Below are 23,605 nucleotides of genomic sequence, written 5' to 3'. Positions count from 1 at the left end.
AACCATAATGCCTTTTGTTAATTTTTTTTTTCATTGAGAAGAACAAATTTGGATCCTGGAAGCAATATTTTATAATAAAAACCCAATAAACAATTGTAAGGATAGGGGCACTAAATACAAAACAGAAATGCAGGGAAAGAATTTAGTTTAAGGTTAATACTGTGAAGTGAAATGAGATATGAAATTTAAATCTGATGGATTTAGCTACCCTCACACCATCTACAACTACTTTGAAAGGAGTAAAATACCCCAACAGGGCATGTAAGAAACATGTGTTTAGTGTTGTCTTCTTGGTACCTTGTGGAACAGATATTGAGATCAGTCACCTGGTTTTTCCTTATTGAAAAAGGAAGATAATCACAGAAGAATTTTAAATGATGACTGTATCACAGATAGCATTTATCGATTGATTACTATGTGTCAGGATCTGTGCTTATAACTTTACATAAATTAGCTCATTAACCATTCCAATAGGTATTGCTATTATCTACATATTATGGAAGCAGAAACCGAGGCTTTGTGAAATTAAATAGCATGTCACTAGCAGCTAGTACGAAGTGAAGTCTCAGCACCCACCACTTATTGAGGAGACTGTCTTTTCTCCATCGTATATTCTTGTCTCCTTTGTCGTAGATTAACTGGCCATAGGTGCCAGTATATTTAAACCTATAAACATACATAGTAATATTAATAACTTCAGTTACCATGCTATGTTCCAGCTATCTCTACAGGCATTTGAAGAGTATTTGTCCTAGTATCTAATGATCCTAGAATTCTGTACATTTATAAATTTGATGTCTATTCTCTGATATCCCAGTATCAATATTCATTTTGCAGAACCAACAGAAGACTGTTAACCAGTCTTGCTTCCTTTTTTATAGCCTGTTTCATATTATCTTTAATTCTACAGACTTAGGATAAATTCCTAAAAGTAGATGCGTTTTCACCTATGATTATAACACATAAGTTCTTTTATTTGTTGCTCAAAGACTTTATTTCCCACTAATTCCTAGCCAGGCGACTATGTTCCAGATATTATTAATAATGTATAATAATCGCTTCAATTTGAGTGTCTACTTTATTCTGACTTGTGTTAGATGCTTTATATACATTGTGTTTATTCCTTACAACAGTCCTACCAGTATGTAATAGTATTTATTCATTCCATATGTGGGCATTGAGGCTCAAAGTTGTTAAGTAAACTTGACAAGTGCATTTACCTATTATGTTTTGGAGCTAGGATCATATTCTGGTAGGTAGTTCTGACTTGCAAGCCCATGCTCTGAAAGAAGGATCTTTGAATAAATAGTAATACTGCTGATTTATCACATACCTTTATTTTAAGTTCAAACTGTCACATGATTTCTTGTTAGTTATAATGACATTCCTGTTTGAGAAAACAGATGGCATTCCCATTTTATAGATAGAAAAGGAAGGTAAGTGATTCAATTGTAATAATAGATGCACAGCAATGTGGTTTAGCTTAGCCCTCATCATTTCAGGTGTCTTTCATAAATGATTGCTTTACTTTGCCTATAGTGTTTTTATCTGTTTTGGGTATTAGTGCTTGTAGCCTTAGAATATTGTATGTTTCAGGAAAAATCATTTAAATGATAATACATTTCTATTTCCTATCATTATGGTCTGTAGGTGTCAAAGGCATTTATGTAAAATCAGCACTTTAGCTACACATTACTAGGCATAAAGAAAAAGCACTCCTGGGTTTCTATACCCACCAAAATTACCGTATTGTAGGAAAATGAATGGAAGTATAACTTTTGGGTGAAGGAAAGAGGCAATAGTGGTTCTTAAATAAGGCTTATATTTGCTGCCAGGCAATCTTTAGAAACCAAAGGAGCTTTCTTGGCTAAATCTCCAGTGTTGACTTCTTAACTAAATGGAATCTAAAAGGTACATTCATCATGAAACACTGATGTATCAAAAGAAAAAGAGAGAGAAAGTAAATTTTATAGCTATGGTTTCCATTTAGAAAGAGTTGAGAACCAGATTTATATTCCAAAGTTTTGCTTTGAAGTTACCTAAAAAATATGAACTAATTGGACTAATCATAGGACTGACATACAAAAATGTAACTCTATAAACTTTTGATGATAATTTATAAAGTGGGAAATCCAGATTCTATTTATTCAATGGAGAGATTCTAATTCAAATAATGTACATAGTAAGTGTGGTGTGAAATACTATAATGTGATGGTATTGGATATGTGGTGTAAAATGAATCCAAATAAATAGCAATAATAAAAATGACTAGAATTGACCACCTCAGCTTCTGGATGATATAACACACACTGTAGGATTATTGGTAGGGTTACATGATTGCCTCTTAAATTTGTTACTATATATTCTTGTATGTACAAAATATGTACATACATGAATCCCTTATACTTTAATATGTATCTATATCTATTTAATCTTTATCTATCTACCTACCTATCTATTTATCTATCTAATCTCAATATGAATATCACTATCTACCTGAAAGATAATTGCTATTTCAGTAAGTAACTTGGATCTCATAGATAGAGTCATAGTATTTATCATAAATGCTAGTCAGATTGGACATTATTATTGGATAAAACCAGCAATACAGTAAAATTTGTGGCTTAAGATGTCCTATTTAGTAGGGTTATTATAATAACCTATCACAAAACAAAGGATAATTTATTTTTGGCAGATACATTTGTCTCTATATAAAATAGGAAAGAACTTGCCAGCAGTATTGAGAGCCATCGCTCTAGGCAGTGATTTTCAGACTGTGATTCCAGGATGTGGAGCAGAGCAGCACCAGGACACATGTGAGAAATACAAAGTCTTGGGTTCCACTCCAGACCTTCTGAGTCAGAAGCCCTGGGACTGGGGTCCAAGCCTTCCAGGTGATAAATGATGCACGCTCAAGTTTGAAAACCCCGACTTAAAGAAACGAACCTTCCACTGAGGGGTCCTGAACCAAGATGGCGGAGTAGAAGGATGTGCTCTCACTCCCTCTTGTGAGAACACCAGAATCACAGCTAGCTGCTGGACAATCATTGACAGGAAGACACTGGAACTCACCAAAAAAGATACCCCACATCCAAAGACAAAGGAGAAGCCACAGTGAGATGGTAGGAGGGGGTGCAATCACAGTAAAATCAAATCCCGTAACTGCTGGGTGGGTGACTCACAAACTGGAGAACACATGCCACAGAAGTCCACCCACTGGAGTGAAGGTTCTGAGCCCCACGTCAGGCTTCCCAACCTGGGGGTCTAGCAACAGGAGGAGGAATTCCTAGAGAATCAGACTTTGAAGACTAGTGGGATTTGATTGCAGGACTTCGACAGGACTGGGGGAAACAGATACTCCTCTCTTGGAGGGCACACACAAAGTAGTGTGTGCACTGGGACACAGGGGAAGGAGCAGTGACCCCAGGGGAGACTGAACCAGACCTACCTGCTAGTGTTAGAGGATCTCCTGCAGAGGTGGGGTTGGCTATGGCTCACCATGGAGACAAGGACACTGGCAGCAGAAGTTCTGAGAAGTACTCCTTGGCATGAGCCCTCCCAGAGTCTGCCATTAGCCCCACCAAAGAGCCCAGGTAGTCTCCAGTGTTGGGTTGCCTCAGGCCAAACAAGCAACAGGGAGGGAACCCAGCCCCATCCATCAGCAGTCAAGTGGATTAAAGTTTTACTGAGCTCTGGCCACCAGAGCAACACCCAGTTCTACCCACCACCAGTCCCTCCCATCAGGAAACTTGCACAAGCCTCTTAGATAGCCTCATCCACCAGAAGGCAGACGGCAGAAGCAAGAAGAAATACAATCTTGCAGCCTGTGGAACAAAAACCACATTCACAGAAAGATAGACAAGGTGAAAAGGCAGAGGGCTATGTACCAGATGAAGGAACAAGATAAAACCCCAGAAAAACAACTAAATGAACTGGAGATAGGCAACCTTCCAGAAAAGCAATTCTGAATAATGATAGTGAAGATGATCCAGGACCTCAGAAAAAGAATGGAGGCAAAGATTGAGAAGATGCAAGAAATGTTCAACACAGACCTAGAAGAATTAAACAAACAAACAGATGAACAATACAATAACTGAAATGAAAACTACACTAGAAGGATTCAATAGCAGAATAACTGAGGCAGAAGAATGGATTAGTAACCTGGAAGACAGAATGGTGGAATTCACTGCTGCAGAACAGAATAAAGAAAAAAGAATGAAAAGAAATGAAGATAGCCTAAGAGACCTCTGGGACAACACTAAATGCAGCAACATATGCATTATAGGGGTCCCAGAAGGAGAAGAGAGGGAGAAGGAGCAGAGAAAATATTTCAAGAGATTATAGTTGAAAACTTCCCTAACATGGGAAAGGAAATAGCCACCCAAGTCCAGGAAGCGCAGTGAATCCCATACAGGATAAACCCAAGGAGAAACATTCTGACACACATAGTAATCAAATTGGCGAAAATTAAAGGCAAAGAAAAATTATTGAAAGCAGCAAGGGAAAAATGACAAATAACATACAAGCGAACTCCCATAAGGTTAACAGCTGATTTCTCAGCAGAAACTCTACAAGCCAGAAGCGAGTGGCATGATATACTAAAAGTGATGAAAGGGAAGAATCTACAAACAAGATTACTCTACCCAGCAAGGATCTCTTTCAGATATATGGAGAAATCAAAAGCTTTACAGACAAACAAAAGCTAACAGAATTCAGCACCACCAAACCAGCTCTACAACAAATGCTAAAGGAACTTCTCTAAGTGGGAAACACAAGAGAAGAAAAGGACCTACAAAAACAAACCCAAAACAATTAAGAAAATGGTAATAAGAACATACATATTGGTAATTACCTTAAACGTGAATGGATTAAATGCTCCAACCACAAGACACAGGCTTGCTGAATGGATACAAAAATAAGACCCATATATATGCTGTCTATAAGAGACCCACTTCAGACCTAGGGACACATACAGACTGAAAGTGAGGGGATGGAAAAAAATATTCCATGCAAATGGAAATCAAAAGATAGCTGGAGTAGCAATACTCATATCAGACATAATAGCCTTTAATATTACAAGAGACAAGGAAGGACATTAAGTAATGATCAAGGGATCAATCCAAGAAGAAGATATAGCAATTATAGATATATATGCACCCAACATAGGAGCACCTCAGTACATAAGGCAACTGCTAACAGCTATAAAAGTAGAAATCGACAGTAACACAAAAATAGTGGGGGACTTTAACATCTCACTGACACCTATGGGCAGATCATCCAAAATGAAAATAAATAAGGAAACACAAGCTTTAAATGACACAATAGACCAGATAGATTTAATTGATATTTAAAGGACCTTCCATCCAAAAACAGCAGATTACACTTTCTTCTCAATTGCGCATGGAACATTCTCCAGGATAGATCACATCTTGCTTCACAAATCAAGTCTCAGTAAATTTAAGAAAATTGAACTCATATCAAGCATGTTTTCTAACCACAATGCTATGAGACTACATATCAATTACAGGAAAAAATCTGTAAAAAGTACAAACACATGGAGGCCAAACAATACATTACTAAATAACCAAGAGGTCACTGAAGAAATCAAAGAGGAAATCAAAAAATACCTAGAAACAAATGGCAAAACACGACGACCCAAAACCTATGGGATGCAGCAAAAGCAGTTCTAAGAGGGAAGTTTATAGCTATACAAGCCTACCTCAAGAAACAAGAAAAGTCTCAAATAAACAATCTAACCTTACACCTAAAGGAGCTAGAGAAAGAAGAACAAACAAAACCCAAAGTTAGCAGAAAGAAAGAAATCATAAAGATCAGAGCAGAAATAAATGAAATAGAAACAAAGAAAACAAAAACAAAGATCAATAAAAATAAAATAAAAATAAAAGCTGGTTCTTTCAGAAGATAAACAAAATTTATCTTCTTTTCAGAAGATAAACAAAATTGATAAACCATTAGTCAGACTCATCAAGAAAAAGAGGGAGAGGACCCAAATCAATAAAATTAGAAATGAAAAAGGAGAAGTTACAACAGACACCACAGAAATACAAAGCATCCTAAGAGACTACTACAAGCAACTCTATGCCAATAAAATGGACAACCTGGAAGAAATGGACATTTCTTGGTATACCTTCCAAGACTGAACCAGGAAGAAACAGAAAATATAAACACACCAATCACAAGTAATGAAATTGAAACTGTGATTAAAAATCTTCCAAAAAACAAATGTACAGGACCAGATGGCTTCACAGGTGAATTCTATGAAACATTTAGAGAAGAGCTAACACCCATCCTTCTCAAACTCTTCCAAAAAATTGTAGATGAAGGAACACTCCCAAACTAATTCAATGAGGCTACCATCACCCTGATACCAAAACCAGACAAAGATACTACAAAAAAAAAGAAAACTACAGGCCAATATCACTGATGAATATAGATGCAAAAATCCTCAACAAAATACTAGCAAACAGAATCCAACAACACATTAAAAGGATCATACAGTATGATCAAGTGGGATTTATCCCATTGATGCAAGGATTCTTCAATATACGCAGATCAGTGTGATACACCATATTAACAAATTGAAGAAGAAAAATCATATGATCATCTCAATAGATGCAGAAAAAGCTTTCGACAAAATTCAACACCGATTTATCATAAAAACTGTCCAGAAAGTGGACATAGAGGGAACCTACCTCAACATAATAAAGGCCATATATGAAAAACCCACAGCAAACATCATTCTCAATGGTGAAAAAACTGAAAGCATTTCCTCTAAGATCAGGAACAAGACAAGGATGTCCACTCTCACCACTATTATTCAACATAGTTTTGGAAGTTTTAGCCATGGCAATCAGAGGAGAAAAAGAAATAAAAGGAATTCAAATTGGAAAAGAAGAAGTAAAACTGTCACTGTTTGCAGATGACATGATACTATACATCGAGAATCCTAAAGATGCCACTTGAAAACTACTAGAGCTAATCAATGAATCTGGTAAAGTAGCAGGATACAAAACTAATGCACAGAAATCTCTTTCATTCCTATACACTAATGATGAAAAATCTGAAAGAGGAATTAAACACCCCCATTTACCACTGCAACAAAAAGAATAAAATACCTAGGAATAAACCTACATAGGGAGACAAAAGACCTGTATGCAGAAAACTATAGGACACTGATGAAAGAAATTAAAGATGATACGAACAGATTGAGAGATATACCATTTTCTTGGATTGGAAGAATCAATATTGTGAAAATGATTACACTACCCAAAGCAATCTACAGGTTCAATGCATGCCCTATCAAATTACCGATGGCATTTTTTTACAGAACTAGAACAAAAAAATCTTAAAATTTGTATGGCGACAAAAAAGACCACGAATAGTCAAAGCAGTCTTGAGGGAAAACAACGGAGGTGGAGGAATCAGGATCCCTGACTTCAGACTATACAACAAAGGTATAGTAATCAAGACAATATGGTACTGGCACAAAAACAGAAATATAGATCAATGGAACAAGATAGAAAGCCCAGAGATAAACCCACACACCTATGGTCAGCTAATCTCTGGCAAAGGATTCAAGGGTATACAGTGGAGAAAAGACAGTCTCTTCAATAAATGGTGCTGGCAACACTGGACAGCTACATGTAAAAGAATGAAATTAGAACACTCCCTAACACCATACACAAAAATAAACTCAAAATGGATTATAAACCTAAAATGTAAGACCAGACACTATAAAACTCTTAGAGGAAAACATAAGAAGAACACCCTTTGACATAAATCACAGCAAGATCTTTTTTGATCCACTTCCTAGAGTAATGGAAATAAAACCAAAAATAAAGAAATGGGAATTAGTGAAACTTCAAAGCTTTTGCAGAGCAAAGGAAACCATAAACAAGACAAAAAGACAACCCTCAGAATGGGAGAAAATATTTGCAAACCAATCAACGGACAAAGGATTAATCTCCAAAATATATAAACAGCTCATGCAGCTCAATATTTAAAAAAAACAAACAACCCAATGCAAAAATGGGCAGTAGACCTAAATAGACATTTCTCCAAAGAAAACATACAGATGGCCAAGAAGCACATGAAAAGCTGCTCAACATCACTAATTATTAGAGAAATGCAAATCAAAACTGCAATGAGGTATCGCCTCATACCAGTTAGAATGGGCATCATCAGAAAATTTACAAACAACAAATGCTGGAGAGGGTGTGGAGAAAAGGGAACCCTCTTGCACTGTTGGTGGGAATGTAAATTGGTGCAGCCACTATGGAGTACAGTATGGAGGTTCCTTAAAAAACTGAAAGTAGAATTACCGTATGATCCGGCAATCCCACTACTGGGCATATACCCAGAGAAAACCATAATCCAAAAAGACACATGCACCCCAATGTTCATTGCAGCACTATTTACAATAGCCAGGTTATGGAAGCCACCTAAATGCCCATCAACAGATGGATGGATAGAGAAGATGTGGTACATATATACAATGGAATATTACTCAGCCATAAAAAGGAACGAAATTGGGTCATTTGTTGAGACATATATGGATCTAGAGACTGTCATACAGAGTGAAGTAAGTCAGAAAGAGAAAAACACATATCGTATATTAAAGCATACAATAAAAATGGAAACCTAGAAAAATAGTACAGATGAACCAGTTTGCAGTGTAGAAATTGAGACACAGATGTAGAGAACAAACGTATGGACACCAAGGGCAGAAAGCGGCGGGGTGGTGCTGGTGGTGGTGTGATGAACTGGGCAATTGGTTTCGACATGTATACACTGATGTGTATAAAATTGATGACTAATAAGAACCTGCTGTATAAAAAAAAAAAATTAAAAAATAAGTAAAATAAAATAGGGAAATTAAAAGTAATAACAATAACTTATGGTAATAATAATAATATTGTAATAATAACATATTTGTAGAGCATAGAAGTTTACAAAAACTTTTAGTCTTCTTAGTCTACACTGACATTGGTATTTTAAACTTACCTCTTCCTTCTAGCTCTTTCCCATCACCTATTCAAGTCTATCTCTTTTGCTACCATTTTATCTTTACTTCCCTTCTCAGCATGTCTCTTGAAAGAGTAATTTAGTCTGCTTTCATTTGTTTTCATCTCCCACTCTCCTCACTTCATTTTGTATCACTCCACCAGTATGTACACTGTTCTTTCCATTGGCATTCTTAGCTGTTGAGTGTAGCTGACATTTAGCTGTTTAAAATAGAAGAAGTAATGAAACTTCTCCATTAAAAAGGATTCATTTGTTCTGATTCTAAAATCAATGCACTCATTCCTTCATCAAACATACATTTATGTTTTGTGATGTACGTATTGTTCTGTGTGCTGGAGCAGTGACTAATAGAGAGGATCTTTGACTTCCCTGGTGGTCCAGTGGTTAAGATTCCATGCTTCCAATGCAGGAGGCACAGGTTCGATCCCTGGTTGGGGAAGTTCTGCATGGTGTGGCAGAACAAAAAAAGAGAGGATCTTCCCTCATAGAAATAACATTTTAATGGGAGAAAGAAGAAAATAAATACCTCAAATATATAAATAAGTGAATAAGATAATTTCAGATTATAATAAATGAAGAAAATACAGATGGTCCCCAATTTACAATAGTTTAACTTACCATAGTGGGAAAGTTATATACATTTGGTAGAACCTATACTTTGAATTTTGAATTTTGATCTTTAACCAGGCTAGCAGTATATGGTACAATACTTGCTCCTGATACTGGGCAACATGGGTGAACTGCAGCTTCCTTCAGCCACGTGACCCCAAGAGTAAACAACTTCTGCACTTAGAACCATTCTGCACCCATATAACCATTCTGTTTTTCATTTTCAATACAGCGTTCAATAAATTAATGAGATATTCAACACTTCATTATAAAATAGGCTTTATGTTAGATGGTTTTGCCCAACTGTAGGCTAATGTAAGTGTTCTGAGCATGTTTAAGGTAGACTAGGCTGAGCTATGATGTTTTGTAGGTTAGGTGTATCAAAGCATTTTCAACTTACAATGGGTTTATCTGGATGTAACCCCATTGTATGTTGAGGAAGATCTGCACTATAGAATATTGGGAGCAAGAGAGACTTGGGTGGGTGTCTCTGGACTCTGAAGGGCAAGATGCTCAGGAGGTGCTCTCTGTGGAGGTGGTCATGAACTGAAATTGACTGTGCAAAGACTAGAGGGAGAGCCTTCAAGGCAGAGCTAACATTTAATGTGAGGTCTAGAACAAGCTTAGCACAGGGGCTTTGGTTTGCACCCTTGGAGCTTCCAGGGTGAAATCTGAAACCGGCTCCAATATGTGGAGGGCAAGGAGATACCCAAGAAAGAGAGACCACTCCAGATTGCTAGGTGGCACATTTAACAAGCAAGGGAACTTACAGTCTTGTCTTGGGTGCTAGAAAATGAGTAGATCTCCACACCTGCCCAGCAAATCTTAAGAGGCTTTACTGGGGTTCAGTCTCGTATTCAGTCCAGATGATCTCAGCAACACATTACTCTTTCAATGCTACATCCTTGGAACAGCTCCCACTGTGGGCACGGTGGGCAGAATGTACATTCCAAGGACAGGGGAGGGAGTGAGGAGCCTCAGACTGCCTGGGTACAGCTTGAGGGTCAACTGGTGGTCATGTCCTCTGACAGAGGGAAGGCCAGTGTGGCTGAAGTGTAGGGAAGGAGGGGACCAAGGCTGTGAAGTGAGGTCAGAGAGGTTGAGGGGGGAGATGGTGAGCTTTCTCTCCAATGAGAAATTTAGGTTTTTAATCTCATTTTAATAGGTAGGTAAATTCTGAGGTTTTCAGCAAGGAGTGGGGTGCAGTATTATCTGATACATATTCTTTAAGTCTCATTCTGGTCCCTATCAGGAGAGAAGGAACTTGACTTATCAGTTGGAGCATTCTACCTCAAGGTTAAATTCCTGTACTAGATTGGCAATTAAAGTTCATGTCATTGTAATTAGTTAATACTAGGTGGGTATGAATGTTAGATCAATGTAGAGAAATGTCTTTAAAAGACTTTTGTTATGTATTGCCACAGAAGTGTCTTACACTCTAGGTGAGGCCAGGTGGTTGAATTCTGGGCCGAAGCTTTTATCTCCTTTGTATATGAGCCTTTCCCACGTTTTTTCCCCTTCCATCTTCTCTTCTTCAGATCAGTTAAACTTACCTTCTTTTTTTACAGGGAAGTGATTTTTCTGGCAGCATAACAGTTTTTCAGCTCTTGCTTATTTATAATTAAGTGCTCTTTTAACATCAGTGGGGAGGCAAAGCGTTTTAACACCATTCAAACGTCTACATCTCAGTGAATATAACTGAAACATTTAATACAGAAGAGAAGAGCAGAAGAAAGTCTGGAGATTTAATTGTCAGTCCTCTACTTTGACAACTTTTCACTTCAACATCCTTCACTGCCAAGGTTACCATTTCTCAATTATCCTGTTTCCCTTGTCTTGCCAGCTGCTGCTGCTTGGAGAGCAATTTCAAGGTTTCATCCTCTCTGAATTTATCCTTCAGTTTCCAGTTTCTTCTTCCCTCAGCTTTTGCTGTTATAAAATTCACTTAAATTTTGCTTTTTTTTTTTTAACAGATAAATGTGACAATTCTGAAAGTGCCTTCGGCCCTTGACTCTGGTGGAAGTTTTTAAACTGATAACTGGTGTTTAGCACATTGAATGAGAAGTGAATGCCCCCTACTTCTGTGCTGTTGTACAAAGTCCAGAAGAAGTGTATCATTCAGCTTTTTTTCTTTTGGGTTTTCTTCTTTGGTGACGCCCCTTTGTCCGAAATCTTTCATTGCTCTATTATACTTCAGTTTGCTCAAACTTGGTTGTTATTTAAAAATCAGTTAGAATAAATCACATTACAGATTGGATTTCTCCCTTCTCTTTTTCTTCTTGTCCACTGTGGCCTTTCTTTTCTTCCTCCCTACTACCCCTTTCCCACTGTCTTCTTCCTGTGTGTCCCTTCCTAGTTTTATCCTAAAATAGTGACACATACTTGCTTCCTGCTCATGTTGGCAAGTACACAATATATTTGGCTCTACCACATGACATGACCAGCATTCAGCAAATACTCATTTGTCAGTTATTGGGCTGAAACTTGGGCCAGGCCCTAGGTATTTCCAAATGTGTGGTGCACAGTCCCTATGTTTAGGAATCTTATATGACAGTGAGGGATGGAGATAAGTAAATAGAAAATTAGATTACATGTGGCAAGTGCCTAGTATGTAAAAGTATGGCACTTGACGAGATCTTGTCCAAATCCTATAGGAGGAATTCTAACCTGCACCCTGACCAAAGAATAGAAGTTAACATTTTGAAGAGTGAGTGGGGTGAGGGGGTGGGTGGCTAATATGTTTCAGGTGACAAAGAGGTGAGATTTAGCTGGAAGCCCTGGAAGAAATTTCATAGAGTTAAAATACTGAATGAGTGTATGTGGGGAGAGAGATGGGGAAGAATGGAGTAAAGTAAGCTTGGAGACGTAAGGAGAAAAGTTTTTTTTGTTTTTTTCCCTGATACCAATACAAGTTTTGTATAACCCTGCTAAGGATTATGGCCTTCTTTTTTTTTTCCAAAATAGAAGGGAATCATGTGAAGGTTATAATCATCTGAAGGGTGTCTCATGATCATAGTTACATGTTTGACTACAGCATAGAGAATGCATTACACTCAGTCAACAGTATTTATCAGGCACTTACTAACTACTACATACGGCAAATAGAGTCATGGATAAAGCAAACATATACTCTGCCTTCAATTCCAGAGGATGGCAATATTGGCAGCAGGAAGTCCAGTTAGGAAGCTGTGTGTTGCCCATGAGAAATTTTGGTGGTCCGAATTGCAGTATTGCAGTAGGTATGGAAATAAGTGCGTAAGATTCAGAGATATTCAGGAAACAGTATTGACAGAACATGGTAATTGACTGGACTGGCGTGGGGGTGGTATGAGAGGGAAGACAGGGGTCTTTACAGACTTCCAAATGTTGACCTGCATTCTCCTTCCTTTTTTAGTTTGATAGCCTGGTGACTTTGTGTTGTTTCTGTTTCCATATGCCTAGTTACCAGTTTGACCAGCTGTCAGTTTTGTTATCCCATTTGGTGGGTGGACAATGGTATGGAAAATACAATGGGTCATTGACTTTGTAGCAGAGGCCATTTGCTATGGGAAACCTATTATCAAGAATTATGCTAAGCAGCTCTTCTTATCAGATGAATTTTGCTAAACTGTTCATTCTGTTATAGGATATGCAGTCCAATATGGTCACAGGGATTGGATGTAGAAGAGGAGGCAGGATGGCTGCAAAAATGTGAGAAAAGTAGAAGCTCATAACAAAACTAGTAGTAAGAGTGCCCCCTCTGCAAAACAAACACAAAGGCAATAGAATGGAAGATTTTAAATGGGCATTTGGTTTACTGAGAGTGAATACTAAACCAGATTATTTCTTTAAGACATTTCCTGAGGACATAAGTATCCTGTATTACACTGTGAAGAAAGGTTTCTGGAAAATGCTGCACACTCAGATATGCCTCTGGTTAAAAAAAAGAAAAAATCTGGTTAAGTTTGTTGAACCCAGAATTTTGCAAATCTATTTGCCCCCTTTGTTTTTCACTAATACTGTATTAACGTTCTGTGAAAGTGAGGCCTCACAGAACACACAGATTAGGAAAATGCTGGTCTAACCAAGTAATGACCATAGTAGTGGTTAATACTTATTGAGTATTTATTATCTTCTATGCATAGTGTTAAATTCTTTTCATGAACTATATTATTTAGTTTTCATACAAACCACACTATAAGGTAGATATTGTTGTTATACTCATTTTTTTTTTCGTTTGCAGAATTTATTTTTTCGAAATTCTTTTTTTTTTAAACATCTTTATTGGGGTATAATTGCTTTACAATGTTGTGTTAGTTTCTGCTTTATAACAAAGTGAATCAGCTATACATATATATATATATATATATATATATATATACCCATATCTCCTACCCCTTGCGTCTCCCTCCCACCCGTCTAGGTGGTCACAAAGCACCAAGCGGACCTCCCTATGCTACGCAGATACTCCCCACTAGCTATCTATTTTACATTTTGTAGTGTATATATGTCCATGCCACTCTTTCACTTCGTCCAGCTTACCCTTCTCTCTCCCCATGTATTCAAGTCCATTCTCTACGTCTTTGTTCCTGCCCTGCCCCTAGGTTCTTCAGAAACTTTTTTTTTTTTTAGATACCATATATATGTGTTAGTATACAGTATTTGTTTTGCTTTTTCTGACTTACTTCACTCTGTATGACAGACTCTAGGTCCATTCACCTCGCTAAAATAATTCAATTTTGTTTCTTTTATGGCTGAGTAATATTCCATTGTATATATGTGCCACATTTTCTTTATCCATTCATCTGTCGATGGACACTTAGGCTGCTTCCATGTCCTGGCTATTGTAAATAGAGCTGCAGTGAACATTGGGGTACATGACTCTTTTTGAATTATGGTTTTCTCAGGGTATATGCCCAGTAGTGGGATTGCTGGGTCGTATGGAAGTTCTATTTTTAGTTTTTTAAGGAACCTCCATACTGTTCTCCATAGTGGGTGTATCAATTTACATTCCCATCAACAGAGCGGGAGGGTTCCCTTTTCTCCACGCCCTCTCCAGCATTTATTGTTTGTAGATTTTTTGACCATGGCCATTCTGGCTGGTGTGAGGTGATACCTCATTGTCATTTTGATTTGCATTTCTCTAATGATTAGTGATGTTGAGCATCCTTTAATGTGTTTGTTGACAATCTGTATATCATCTTTGGAGAAATGTCTATTTAGGTCTTCTGACCATTTTTTGATTGGGTTGTTTGGTTTTTTGATATTGAGCTGCATGAGCTACTTGTAAATTTTGGAGATTAATCCTTTGTCAGTTGCTTCATTGCAAATATTTTCTCCCATCCTGAGGTTGTCTTTTCATCTTGTTTATGTTATCCTTTGCTGTGCAAAAGCTTTGAAGTTTCATTAGGTTTATTTGTTTATTTTTGTTTTTATTTCCCTTTCTCTAGGAGGTGGGTCAAAAAGGATCTTGCTGTGATTTATGTCAGAGTGTTCTGCCTACGTTTTTTCCTCTAAGAGTTTTATAGTGTCTGGCCTTAAATTTAGGTCTTTAATCCATGTTGAGGTTATTTTTGTATATGGTGTTATGGAGTATTCTAGTTTCATTCTTTTACATGTAGCTGTCCAGTTTTCCCAGCACCACTTATTGAAGAAACTGTCTTTTCTCCATTGTATATTCTTGCCTCCTTTATCAAAAATAAGGTGACCATATGTGGGTGGGTTTACCTCTGGGCTTTCAATCCTGTTCCATTGATCTATATTACTGTTTTTGTGCCAGTACCATACTATCTTGATTATTGTAGCTTTGTACTACAGTCTGAAGTCTGGGAGCCTGAATCCTCCAGTTCCGTTTTTCTTTCTCAAGATTGCTTTGGATGTTTGGGGTCTTTTGTGTTTCCATACAAATTGTGAAATTTTTTGTTCTAGTTCTGTGAAAAATGCCATTTGTAGTTTCATAGGATTGCACTGAATCTGTAGATGCTTTGGGTAGTATAGTCATTTTCACAATGTTGACTATTACAATCCAAGAACATGGTATATCTCTACATCTGTTTGTATCATCTTTAATTTCTTTCATTCATGTCTTATAGTTTTCTGCATATAGGTCTTTTGTTTCCTTAGGTAGGTTTATTCCTAGGTATTTTATTCTTTTTGTTGCAGTGGTAAATGGGAGTATTTCCTTAATTTCTCTTTCAGATTTTTCATCATTAATGGATAGGACTGCAAGAGATTTCTGTGCATTAATTTTGTATCCTGCTACTTTACCAAATTCATTGAGCTCTAGCAGTTTTCTGGTATCATCTTTAGGATTCTGTATGTATAGTATCCTGTCATCTGCAAACAGCGACAGCTTTACTTCTTCTTTTCCTATTTGGATTCCTTTTACTTCTTATTCTTCTCTGATTGCTGTGGCTAAAACTTACAAAACTATGTTGAATAATAGTAGTGAGAGTGGACAACCTTGTCTTGTTCCTGATCTTAGAGGAAATGGTTTCAGTTTTTCACCATTGAGAATAATGTTGGCTCTGGGTTTGCCATATATGGCCTTTATTATGTTGAGGTAAGTTCCCTCTGTGCCTGCTTCCTGGAGGAATTTTATTATAAATCGGTGCTGAATTTTGTCAAAAGCTTTTTCTGCATCATGAGATGATCGTATGGTTTTTCTCCTTCCAGTTGTTAATATGGTTTATCACATTGATTGATTTACGTATAATGAAGAATCCTTGCATTCCTGGGACATACTCCACTTTATCATGGTGTATGACTCTTTTCATGTGCTGTTGGATTCTGTTTGCTAGTAATTTGTTGAGGATTTTTGCATCTATGTTCATCAGTGATACTGGCCTGTAGTTTTCTTTGTGTGTGACATCTTCGTCTGGTTTTAGTATCAAGGTGATCATGGCATCATAAAATGAGTTTGGGAGTGTTCCCCCCTCTGCTATATTTTGGAAGAGTTTGAGAAGGATAGCTGTTAGCTGTTCTCAAAATGTTTGATAGAATTTGCCTGTGAAGAAATCTAGTCTTGGGATTTTGTTTGTTGGAAGGTTTTTTTGTTGTTGTTGGTACGCGGGCCTCTCACTGTTGTGGCCTCTCCCATTGCGGAGCACAGGCTCTGGACGCACAAGCTCAGCGGCCATGGATCACGGGCCTAGCTGCTCCGCAGCATGTGGGATCTTCCTGAACAGGGGCACAAACCCGTTTCCCCTGCATCGGCATGTGGACTCTCAACCACTGCACCACCAAGGAAGCCCTGTTGGAGGGTTTTTAATCACAGTTTCATTTTCAGTGCTTGTGATTGGCCTGTTTATATTTTTCTATTTCTTCCTGGTTCTGTCTCAGAAGGTTGTGCTTTCTAAGAATTTGTCCATTTCTTCCAGGTTGTCCATTTTATTGGAATAGAGTTGCTTGAAGTAATGTCTCATGATCCTTGGTATTTCTGCAGGGTCACTTGTTATTTCTGCTTCTTCATTTCTATTTCTATTGATTTGAGTCTTCTCCCTTTTTTTCTTGATAAGTCTGGCTAATGGTTTATCAATTTTATTTGTCTTCTCAAAGATCCAGCTTTTAGTTTTATAGATATTTCCTATTGTTTCCTTCATTTCTTTTCATTTTTTTCTGATCTGATCTTTATGATTTGTTTCCTTCTGCTAATTTTGGGATTTATTTTTGTTCTTCTTTCTCTAACTACTTCAGGTGTAAGGTGTGGTTGTTCATTTGAGATTTTTCTTGTTTCTGGAGGTAGGATGGTATTGCTATAAACTTCCCTCTTAGAACTGCTTTTGCTGTATCCCATAGGTTTTGGGTTGTCGTGTTTTCATTGTCATTTGTTTCTAGGTATTTTTTCATTTCCTCTTTGATTTCTTCAGTGATCTCTTGGTTATTTAGTGGTGTATTGTTTAGCCTCCAGGTATTTGTACATTTTACAGATTTTTTTCCTATAATTGATATCTAGTCTCATAGCATTGTGGTCAGAAAAGATACTTGATACGATTTCAATTTTCTTAAATTTACCAAGCCTTGATTTGTGACCCAAGATATGATCTATCCTGGAAAATGTTTCATGAGCACTTGTGAAGAAAGTGTATTCTGTTGTTTTTGGATGGAATGTCCTATAAATATCAAGTAAGTCCATCTTGTGTAGTGTATCATTTAAAGCTTGTGTTTCCTTATTTATTTTCATCTTGGATGATCTGTCCATTGGTGAAAGTGGGGTGTTAAAGTCTCCTATTATGAATTTGTTACTGTCGATTTCCCTTTTATGGCTGTTAGCATTTGCCTTATGTATTGAGGTGCTCCTATGTTGGGTGCATAAGTATTTACAATTGTTATATCTTCTTCTTGGATCAATCCCTTGATCATTGTGTAGTGTCCTTCTTTGTCTCTTGTAATAGTCTTTATTTTAAAGTCTATTTTGTCTGAAAAGAGAATTGCTACTCCAGCTTTCTTCTGATTTCCATTTGTATGCAATACCTTTTTCCATCCCCTCACTTTCAGTGTGTATGTGTCCCTAGGTCTGAAGTGGGTCTCTTGTAGACAGCATAGATACAGGTCCTGTTTCTGTGTCCATCCAGCCAGTCTATGTCTTTTTGTTGGAGCATTTAATCATTTACATTTAAGGTAGTTATCAATATGTATGTTCCTATTACCATTTTCTCAATTGTTTGGGGTTTGGTATTGTAGGTCTTTTCCTACTCTTATATTTCCTGCCTAGAGAAGTTCCTTTAGCATTTGTTGTAAAGCTGTTTGGTGGTGCTGAATTCTCTAAGCTTTTGCTTGTTTTGTAAGGGTTTTGATTTCCTTGTCGAATCTGAACGAGATCCTTGCTGGGTAGAGTGATCTTGGTTGTAGTTTTTTCCCTTTCACCACTTTAAATATGTCCTGCCACTCCCTTCTGGCTTGCAGAATTTCTGCTGAAAGATCAGCTGTTAACCTTAAGGAGACTCCCTTGTATGTTATTTGTTGCTTTTCCCTTGCTGCTTTTAATATTTTTTCCTTGTACTTAATTTTTGACAGTTTGATTAATAAGTGTCTTGACATGTTTCTCCTTAGAGTTATCCTCTATGGGATTCTTTGAGCTTCCTAGACTTGATTGACTATTTCTTTTCCCGTATTAAGGAAATTTTCAACTATAATCTCTTCAAATATTTTCTCTGCTCCTTCTCTCTCTCTCTTCTCCTTCTGGGACCCCTAAAAATGTTGGTGCCTTTAATGTTATCCCAGAGGTCTCTGAGACTGTCCTCAACTCTTTTCATTCTTTTTCCTTTATTCTGGTCTGAGGTAGTTATTTCCACTACTCTATCTTCCAGGTCACTAATCCATTCTTCTGCCTCTGTTATTCCGCTATTGATTCTTTCCAGGGAATTTTAAATTTCATTCATTGTGTTGTTCATCATTTTTTTTTTTTTGTCCTTAGTTCTTCTGGGTCCTTGTTAAACATTTCTTTTATTTTCTCCATTCTATTTCCAAGATTTTGTATCATGTTTACTATCATTACTCTGAATTTTTTTTCTGGTAGGCTGCCTATTTCCTCTTCATTTGTTTGGTCTGGTGGATTTTTTCTTTGCTCCTTCATCTGCTGTGTTTTTCTGTCTTGTCATTTTGCCTGAGTTACTGTGTTTGGGGTCTCCTTTTCACGGGCTGCAGGTTCATATTTCCTGTTGTTTTTGGTGTCTGCCCACACTGGGTAAAGTTTGTTCAGTGGGTTGTGTAGGCTTCCTGGTGGAGGGAACTAGTGCCTGTGTTCTGGTGGATGAGGCTGGATCTTGTCTTTCTGATGGACAGGACCATGTCCAGTGGTGTGTTTTGTGGTGTCTGTGACCTTATTAGGATTTTAGGCAGCATCTCTGCTAATATGTAGGATTGTGGTCCTGCCTTGGTAGTTGTTTGGTGTAGGGTGTCCAGCACTGTGGCTGCTGGTTTTGAGTGGAGCTGGGTCTTAGCATTGAGATGGAAATCTCTGGTAGAGCTTTAGCTGTTTGATATTATGTGGAGCTGAGAGGGCCCTGGTGGACCAATGTCCTGAACTCAGCTCTCCCACATCAGAAGCACATGCCTGACATGCATCTGGGCTCACCAGGACCCTGTCAGCCACACGGCTCAGAAGAAAAAGGAAAGAAAGAAAGAAAGAAAGAAAGAAAGAAAAGAAAGAAAGAAAGAAAGAAAGAAAGAAAGAAAGAAAGAAAGAAAGAAAGAAAGAAAGAAAGAAAGAAAGAAAGAAAGAAAGAAGGAAGGAAGGAAGGAAGGAAGGAAGGAAGGAAGGAAGGAAGGAAGGAAGGAAAGAAAATAGTTATTAAAATAAAAATTATTAAAAATTAAATGTAATAAAAAAGAAAGAAAGAAGAGAGCAACCAAACCAGAAAACAAATCCACCAATGATATGAAGAGCTAAAAAACTATACTAAAATAACCCCCCAAAACAAAAAAAAAAACTGATAGAACCCTAGGACAAATGGTAAAAGCAAAGCTCTACAGACAAAATCACACAAAGGTCACCACCTCAATTTTGGGATGATTCATTGTCTATTCAGGTATTCCAGAGATGCAGGGTACATCACGTTGATTGTGCAGATATATTCTCTTGCTCCTTGTGGCTGCTGGGAGAGGTTTCCCTTTCTCTTCTTTGTTCTCATGGGTTCTGTGGTTCAACTTTAGATTTGGCCCTTCCTCTGCATGTAGGTTGCCTTAGGGCATCTGTTCTTCGCTCAGACAGGATGGGGTTAAAGTAGCAGCTGCTTCAGGGGCTCTGGCTTACTCAGGCCGGGGGGAGGGAGGGGTAGGGAATGCGGGGCGAGCCTGCGGCGGCAGAGGCCAGCATGATGTTGCAACAGCCTTAGGCACCCTGTGTGTTCTCCTGGGGAAGTTGTCCCTGGATCACGGGACCCTGGCAGTGGCGGGCTGCACAGGCTCCCTGGAGGGGAGGTGTGGATAGTGACCTGTGCTTGCACACAGGCTTCTTGGTGGCTCCAGCACAGCCTTAGCGTTTCATGACCGTCTCTGGTGTCTGCACTGATAGGAGCAGCTCATGTCCATCTCTGGAGCTCGTTTAGGCAGTGCTCTGAATCCCCTCTGCCTGCACACCCCAAAACAATGGTCTCTTACCTCTTAGGCAGTTCCAGATTTTGTCCCAGACTCCCTACTTGCTAGCTGTAGCATACTAGCCCCCTTCAGGCCGTGTTCATGCAGCCAACCCCAGTCCTCTCCCTGGGATCTGACCTCCGAAGCTGGAGCCTCAGCTCTCAGCCCCCACCCGTCGCAGCAGGTGAGCAGACAAGCCTGTCAGGCTGGTGAGTGCTGGTCGGCACCTATCCTCTTGTGGGAATCTCTCTGCTTTGCCCTCTGCACCCCTGTTGCTGCACTCTCCTCCGTGACTCTGAAGCTTCCGCCCTCCACCACCAGCAGTCTCCACCCGCGAAGGGGCTTCCTAGTGTGTGGAAACTTTTCCTTCTTCACACCTCCCTCCCAGGGGGGCAGGTCCCATCCCTATTCTTTGTCTCTTTTTTCTTTTTTCTTTTGCCCTACCCAGGTACGTGGGGAGTTTCTTTCCTTTTGGGAAGTCTGAGGTCTTCTGCCAGCATTCAGTAGGTGTTCTGTAGGAGTTGTTCCACATGTAGATGTATTTCTGATGTATTTGTGGGGAGGAAGGTGATCACCATATCTTATTCCTCCACCATCTTGAAGGTCTCCCTTTCTCATTTTAAATACAATTTAAAAACTCTTAGTTAAATAATTTATCCAAAGTCATATAGAAAGTAGGCAGGAAGCCAGATTTTAAACCAAGCAATCTAATCTGAAAGGTCAGACACCTATTCCTTTGTACATTATCTAGACATGTCACAAGACCAAGGTCCGTGGAGGACTTGCAGCTATTGGGGCCACTGAAATTCCCTCCGGTCATCTCCCTCCACATGCCTCTCATGCACTCAAGGAACAAAACATCCAATTGACTGAACACTTTCCAATCTCATAGTTTTCAAGCCCTTATACATGGCAGCCACTGGGCCAGGCTTTTCACATACATATCCCATATTAGAGAAGAAACTGAGGCAGGAGATCCAGAAACTCACATAACATGACACAATTAAAAACCAGGAGGGTCTGGACTCAAATCCAAACAGTCTGACTTGGGGGTGAGTCTGTGTTCTTAGTCATACTGTGCTGTCTCCTCAACATCTGAATCAGTGTGCACAACTTCCCCAGGCCAAGAAGTGTTCATGTATACCCATATTAAATATAAGTAATATATCAATTTATTTTTTCATCCACTTATCGGTGTGAATGATTTCTCTTTAAAATTATACAGCCATCATTGCCACCACTGAGTCATACTTTTGGAGACAGAATATTTTGGAAGTGAAGGTGTAAGGAAACAGATAACTTAGAGAACTCAAGAGGAAGAGGAGTCAAGCTAGGTTCGGAAGTGACCTCACAAACTTGCAGTAGAGTGAAGGCAAGAATGTAGGTCAAACAAGATTAGAGTTCAAAATAGGATCCGAACCTGAGAAGGCACAGGGTGATGAATGTATATTTTATCTGCCTCATAAATAAATGCAGATGGATTACATCTTATTTATTTCACTTACCCCTTAGGAATATAGTAGTTAATATAAAGATTTTAGATTTAGACTATTTGAGGTTTGACTTTTTACTCTATCATTAAACATGACCTCAGCAAATTTCTAAATTTCTTCATCTACAAATGGGGTTAGACATAACAACATCCCCAATTCGTCCTGAAAAACAAGTGAAATAATGTTGTATTAGGTGCTACAGAAAGTAGTTGCTAAATTTTTATTATGGGTAGCTATTATTTTATTATAACTTTGCTTTGCTTTCCTGAGTTTTGTTGTCTCAACTTGAAAATGTTAACCTGATATTTTTCATTTTGCTTTTCCATTTTTCTTCTACTTCTCATGAAGTACAGCATGGTAGATTCCAGTAATATTAAAACATCTGTGTATCTCCAGTAGTAATGTTGTACGGTAAGGTGACTTTTTAAAAACACATTAGGAATAATAGATTTGAAGTGACTTTACTCTATGCAGGAATTCATCACACACATTTTATCTAAACTGTTTACCCTGACCATTTGACCTGGGCTTGAAGAAAGTTTTGTTTTGTTTGTTTTTCTTAAAGTATAATAAGTCACTTATTTAAAGATTATTCAAACAACTGTGCCTTGGATTTTTTGAATAAGTTGAATCTATATTTATATGGAAAGAAAAATGGTAATGTTTCCCAGTTGATTTAGGCTGTTGTTAAGTGAAATAAGATTGACTGAGGTAGGGCCTCTCTTACCTCTTGCATTGTATCAAGATACTTTATTTGGAAAACTTTACTTTTTTTTCTGTTCATAGTTTATATACAGTGAATAGCATTTTAATATAAGATATGCAAATTTGGATGTTAAGGTGTCATGTGAAGCTTTAAATATAGCACAGTTATAATGGAAAAGCAATGGTTTCACATAATTAGGATTTTTATTTTTTTTATTTGCAGGATGAGTAAGAGATATTTACAGAAAGCAACAAAAGGAAAACTGCTAATAATAATATTTATTATAACCTTGTGGGGGAAAGTTGTATCCAGTGCAAACCATCATAAAGGTAAGCTGTTCAGTTTTCTTCCTTAGCTGTCTGAGGAAGGGGACTCCCTTTAACACATACTATTGTGTTCTGCTTTTACTGGTCAGTTAATTTTACTAAATATGGGTCCGCCCATGGCAATTCTCTTTAAGTAAAAATGCAGAGAGAGTTATTCTTAATATGGCTTTGATAGGTAATGAATGATTATTTAAATGTTTCCAGGATTACTGACACTTCTGCAAATAATGTTCAAAGAGTATGGAATCGTGACTCTGTTTTCTTCTTAACATTTCCATTTTTAAGATAATAATGTTAAAATGTTGAGTTGACACATAATAAAGATGAATTTCAAATTGCAATCATCCTATAATGAAACCATCTTTAATGAT

The 23,605-nt window shown here is 37.9% G+C and overlaps 1 protein-coding gene across 2 annotated transcripts in view; it reads left to right on the top strand.

Moving 5' to 3' along the window:
* The window catches only part of TAFA2 (TAFA chemokine like family member 2), a 557,381-nt gene that overhangs the window by 362,532 nt on the left and 171,244 nt on the right, over positions 1-23,605 (top strand). For both annotated transcript variants that reach the window (XM_059082216.2, XM_067009669.1), the window contains one exon: positions 23,131-23,237. In XM_059082216.2, coding sequence (XP_058938199.1) covers positions 23,132-23,237 — 106 coding nt within the window. In that variant the 5' untranslated portion in view covers position 23,131. The remainder of the gene's footprint in view (positions 1-23,130; positions 23,238-23,605) is intronic.

Source organism: Kogia breviceps, chromosome 12 (genome assembly GCF_026419965.1).
Source record: "Kogia breviceps isolate mKogBre1 chromosome 12, mKogBre1 haplotype 1, whole genome shotgun sequence".
Classification (NCBI taxonomy): Eukaryota; Metazoa; Chordata; class Mammalia; order Artiodactyla; family Physeteridae; genus Kogia; species Kogia breviceps.
This window is presented reverse-complemented; position numbering and strand designations above follow the sequence as displayed.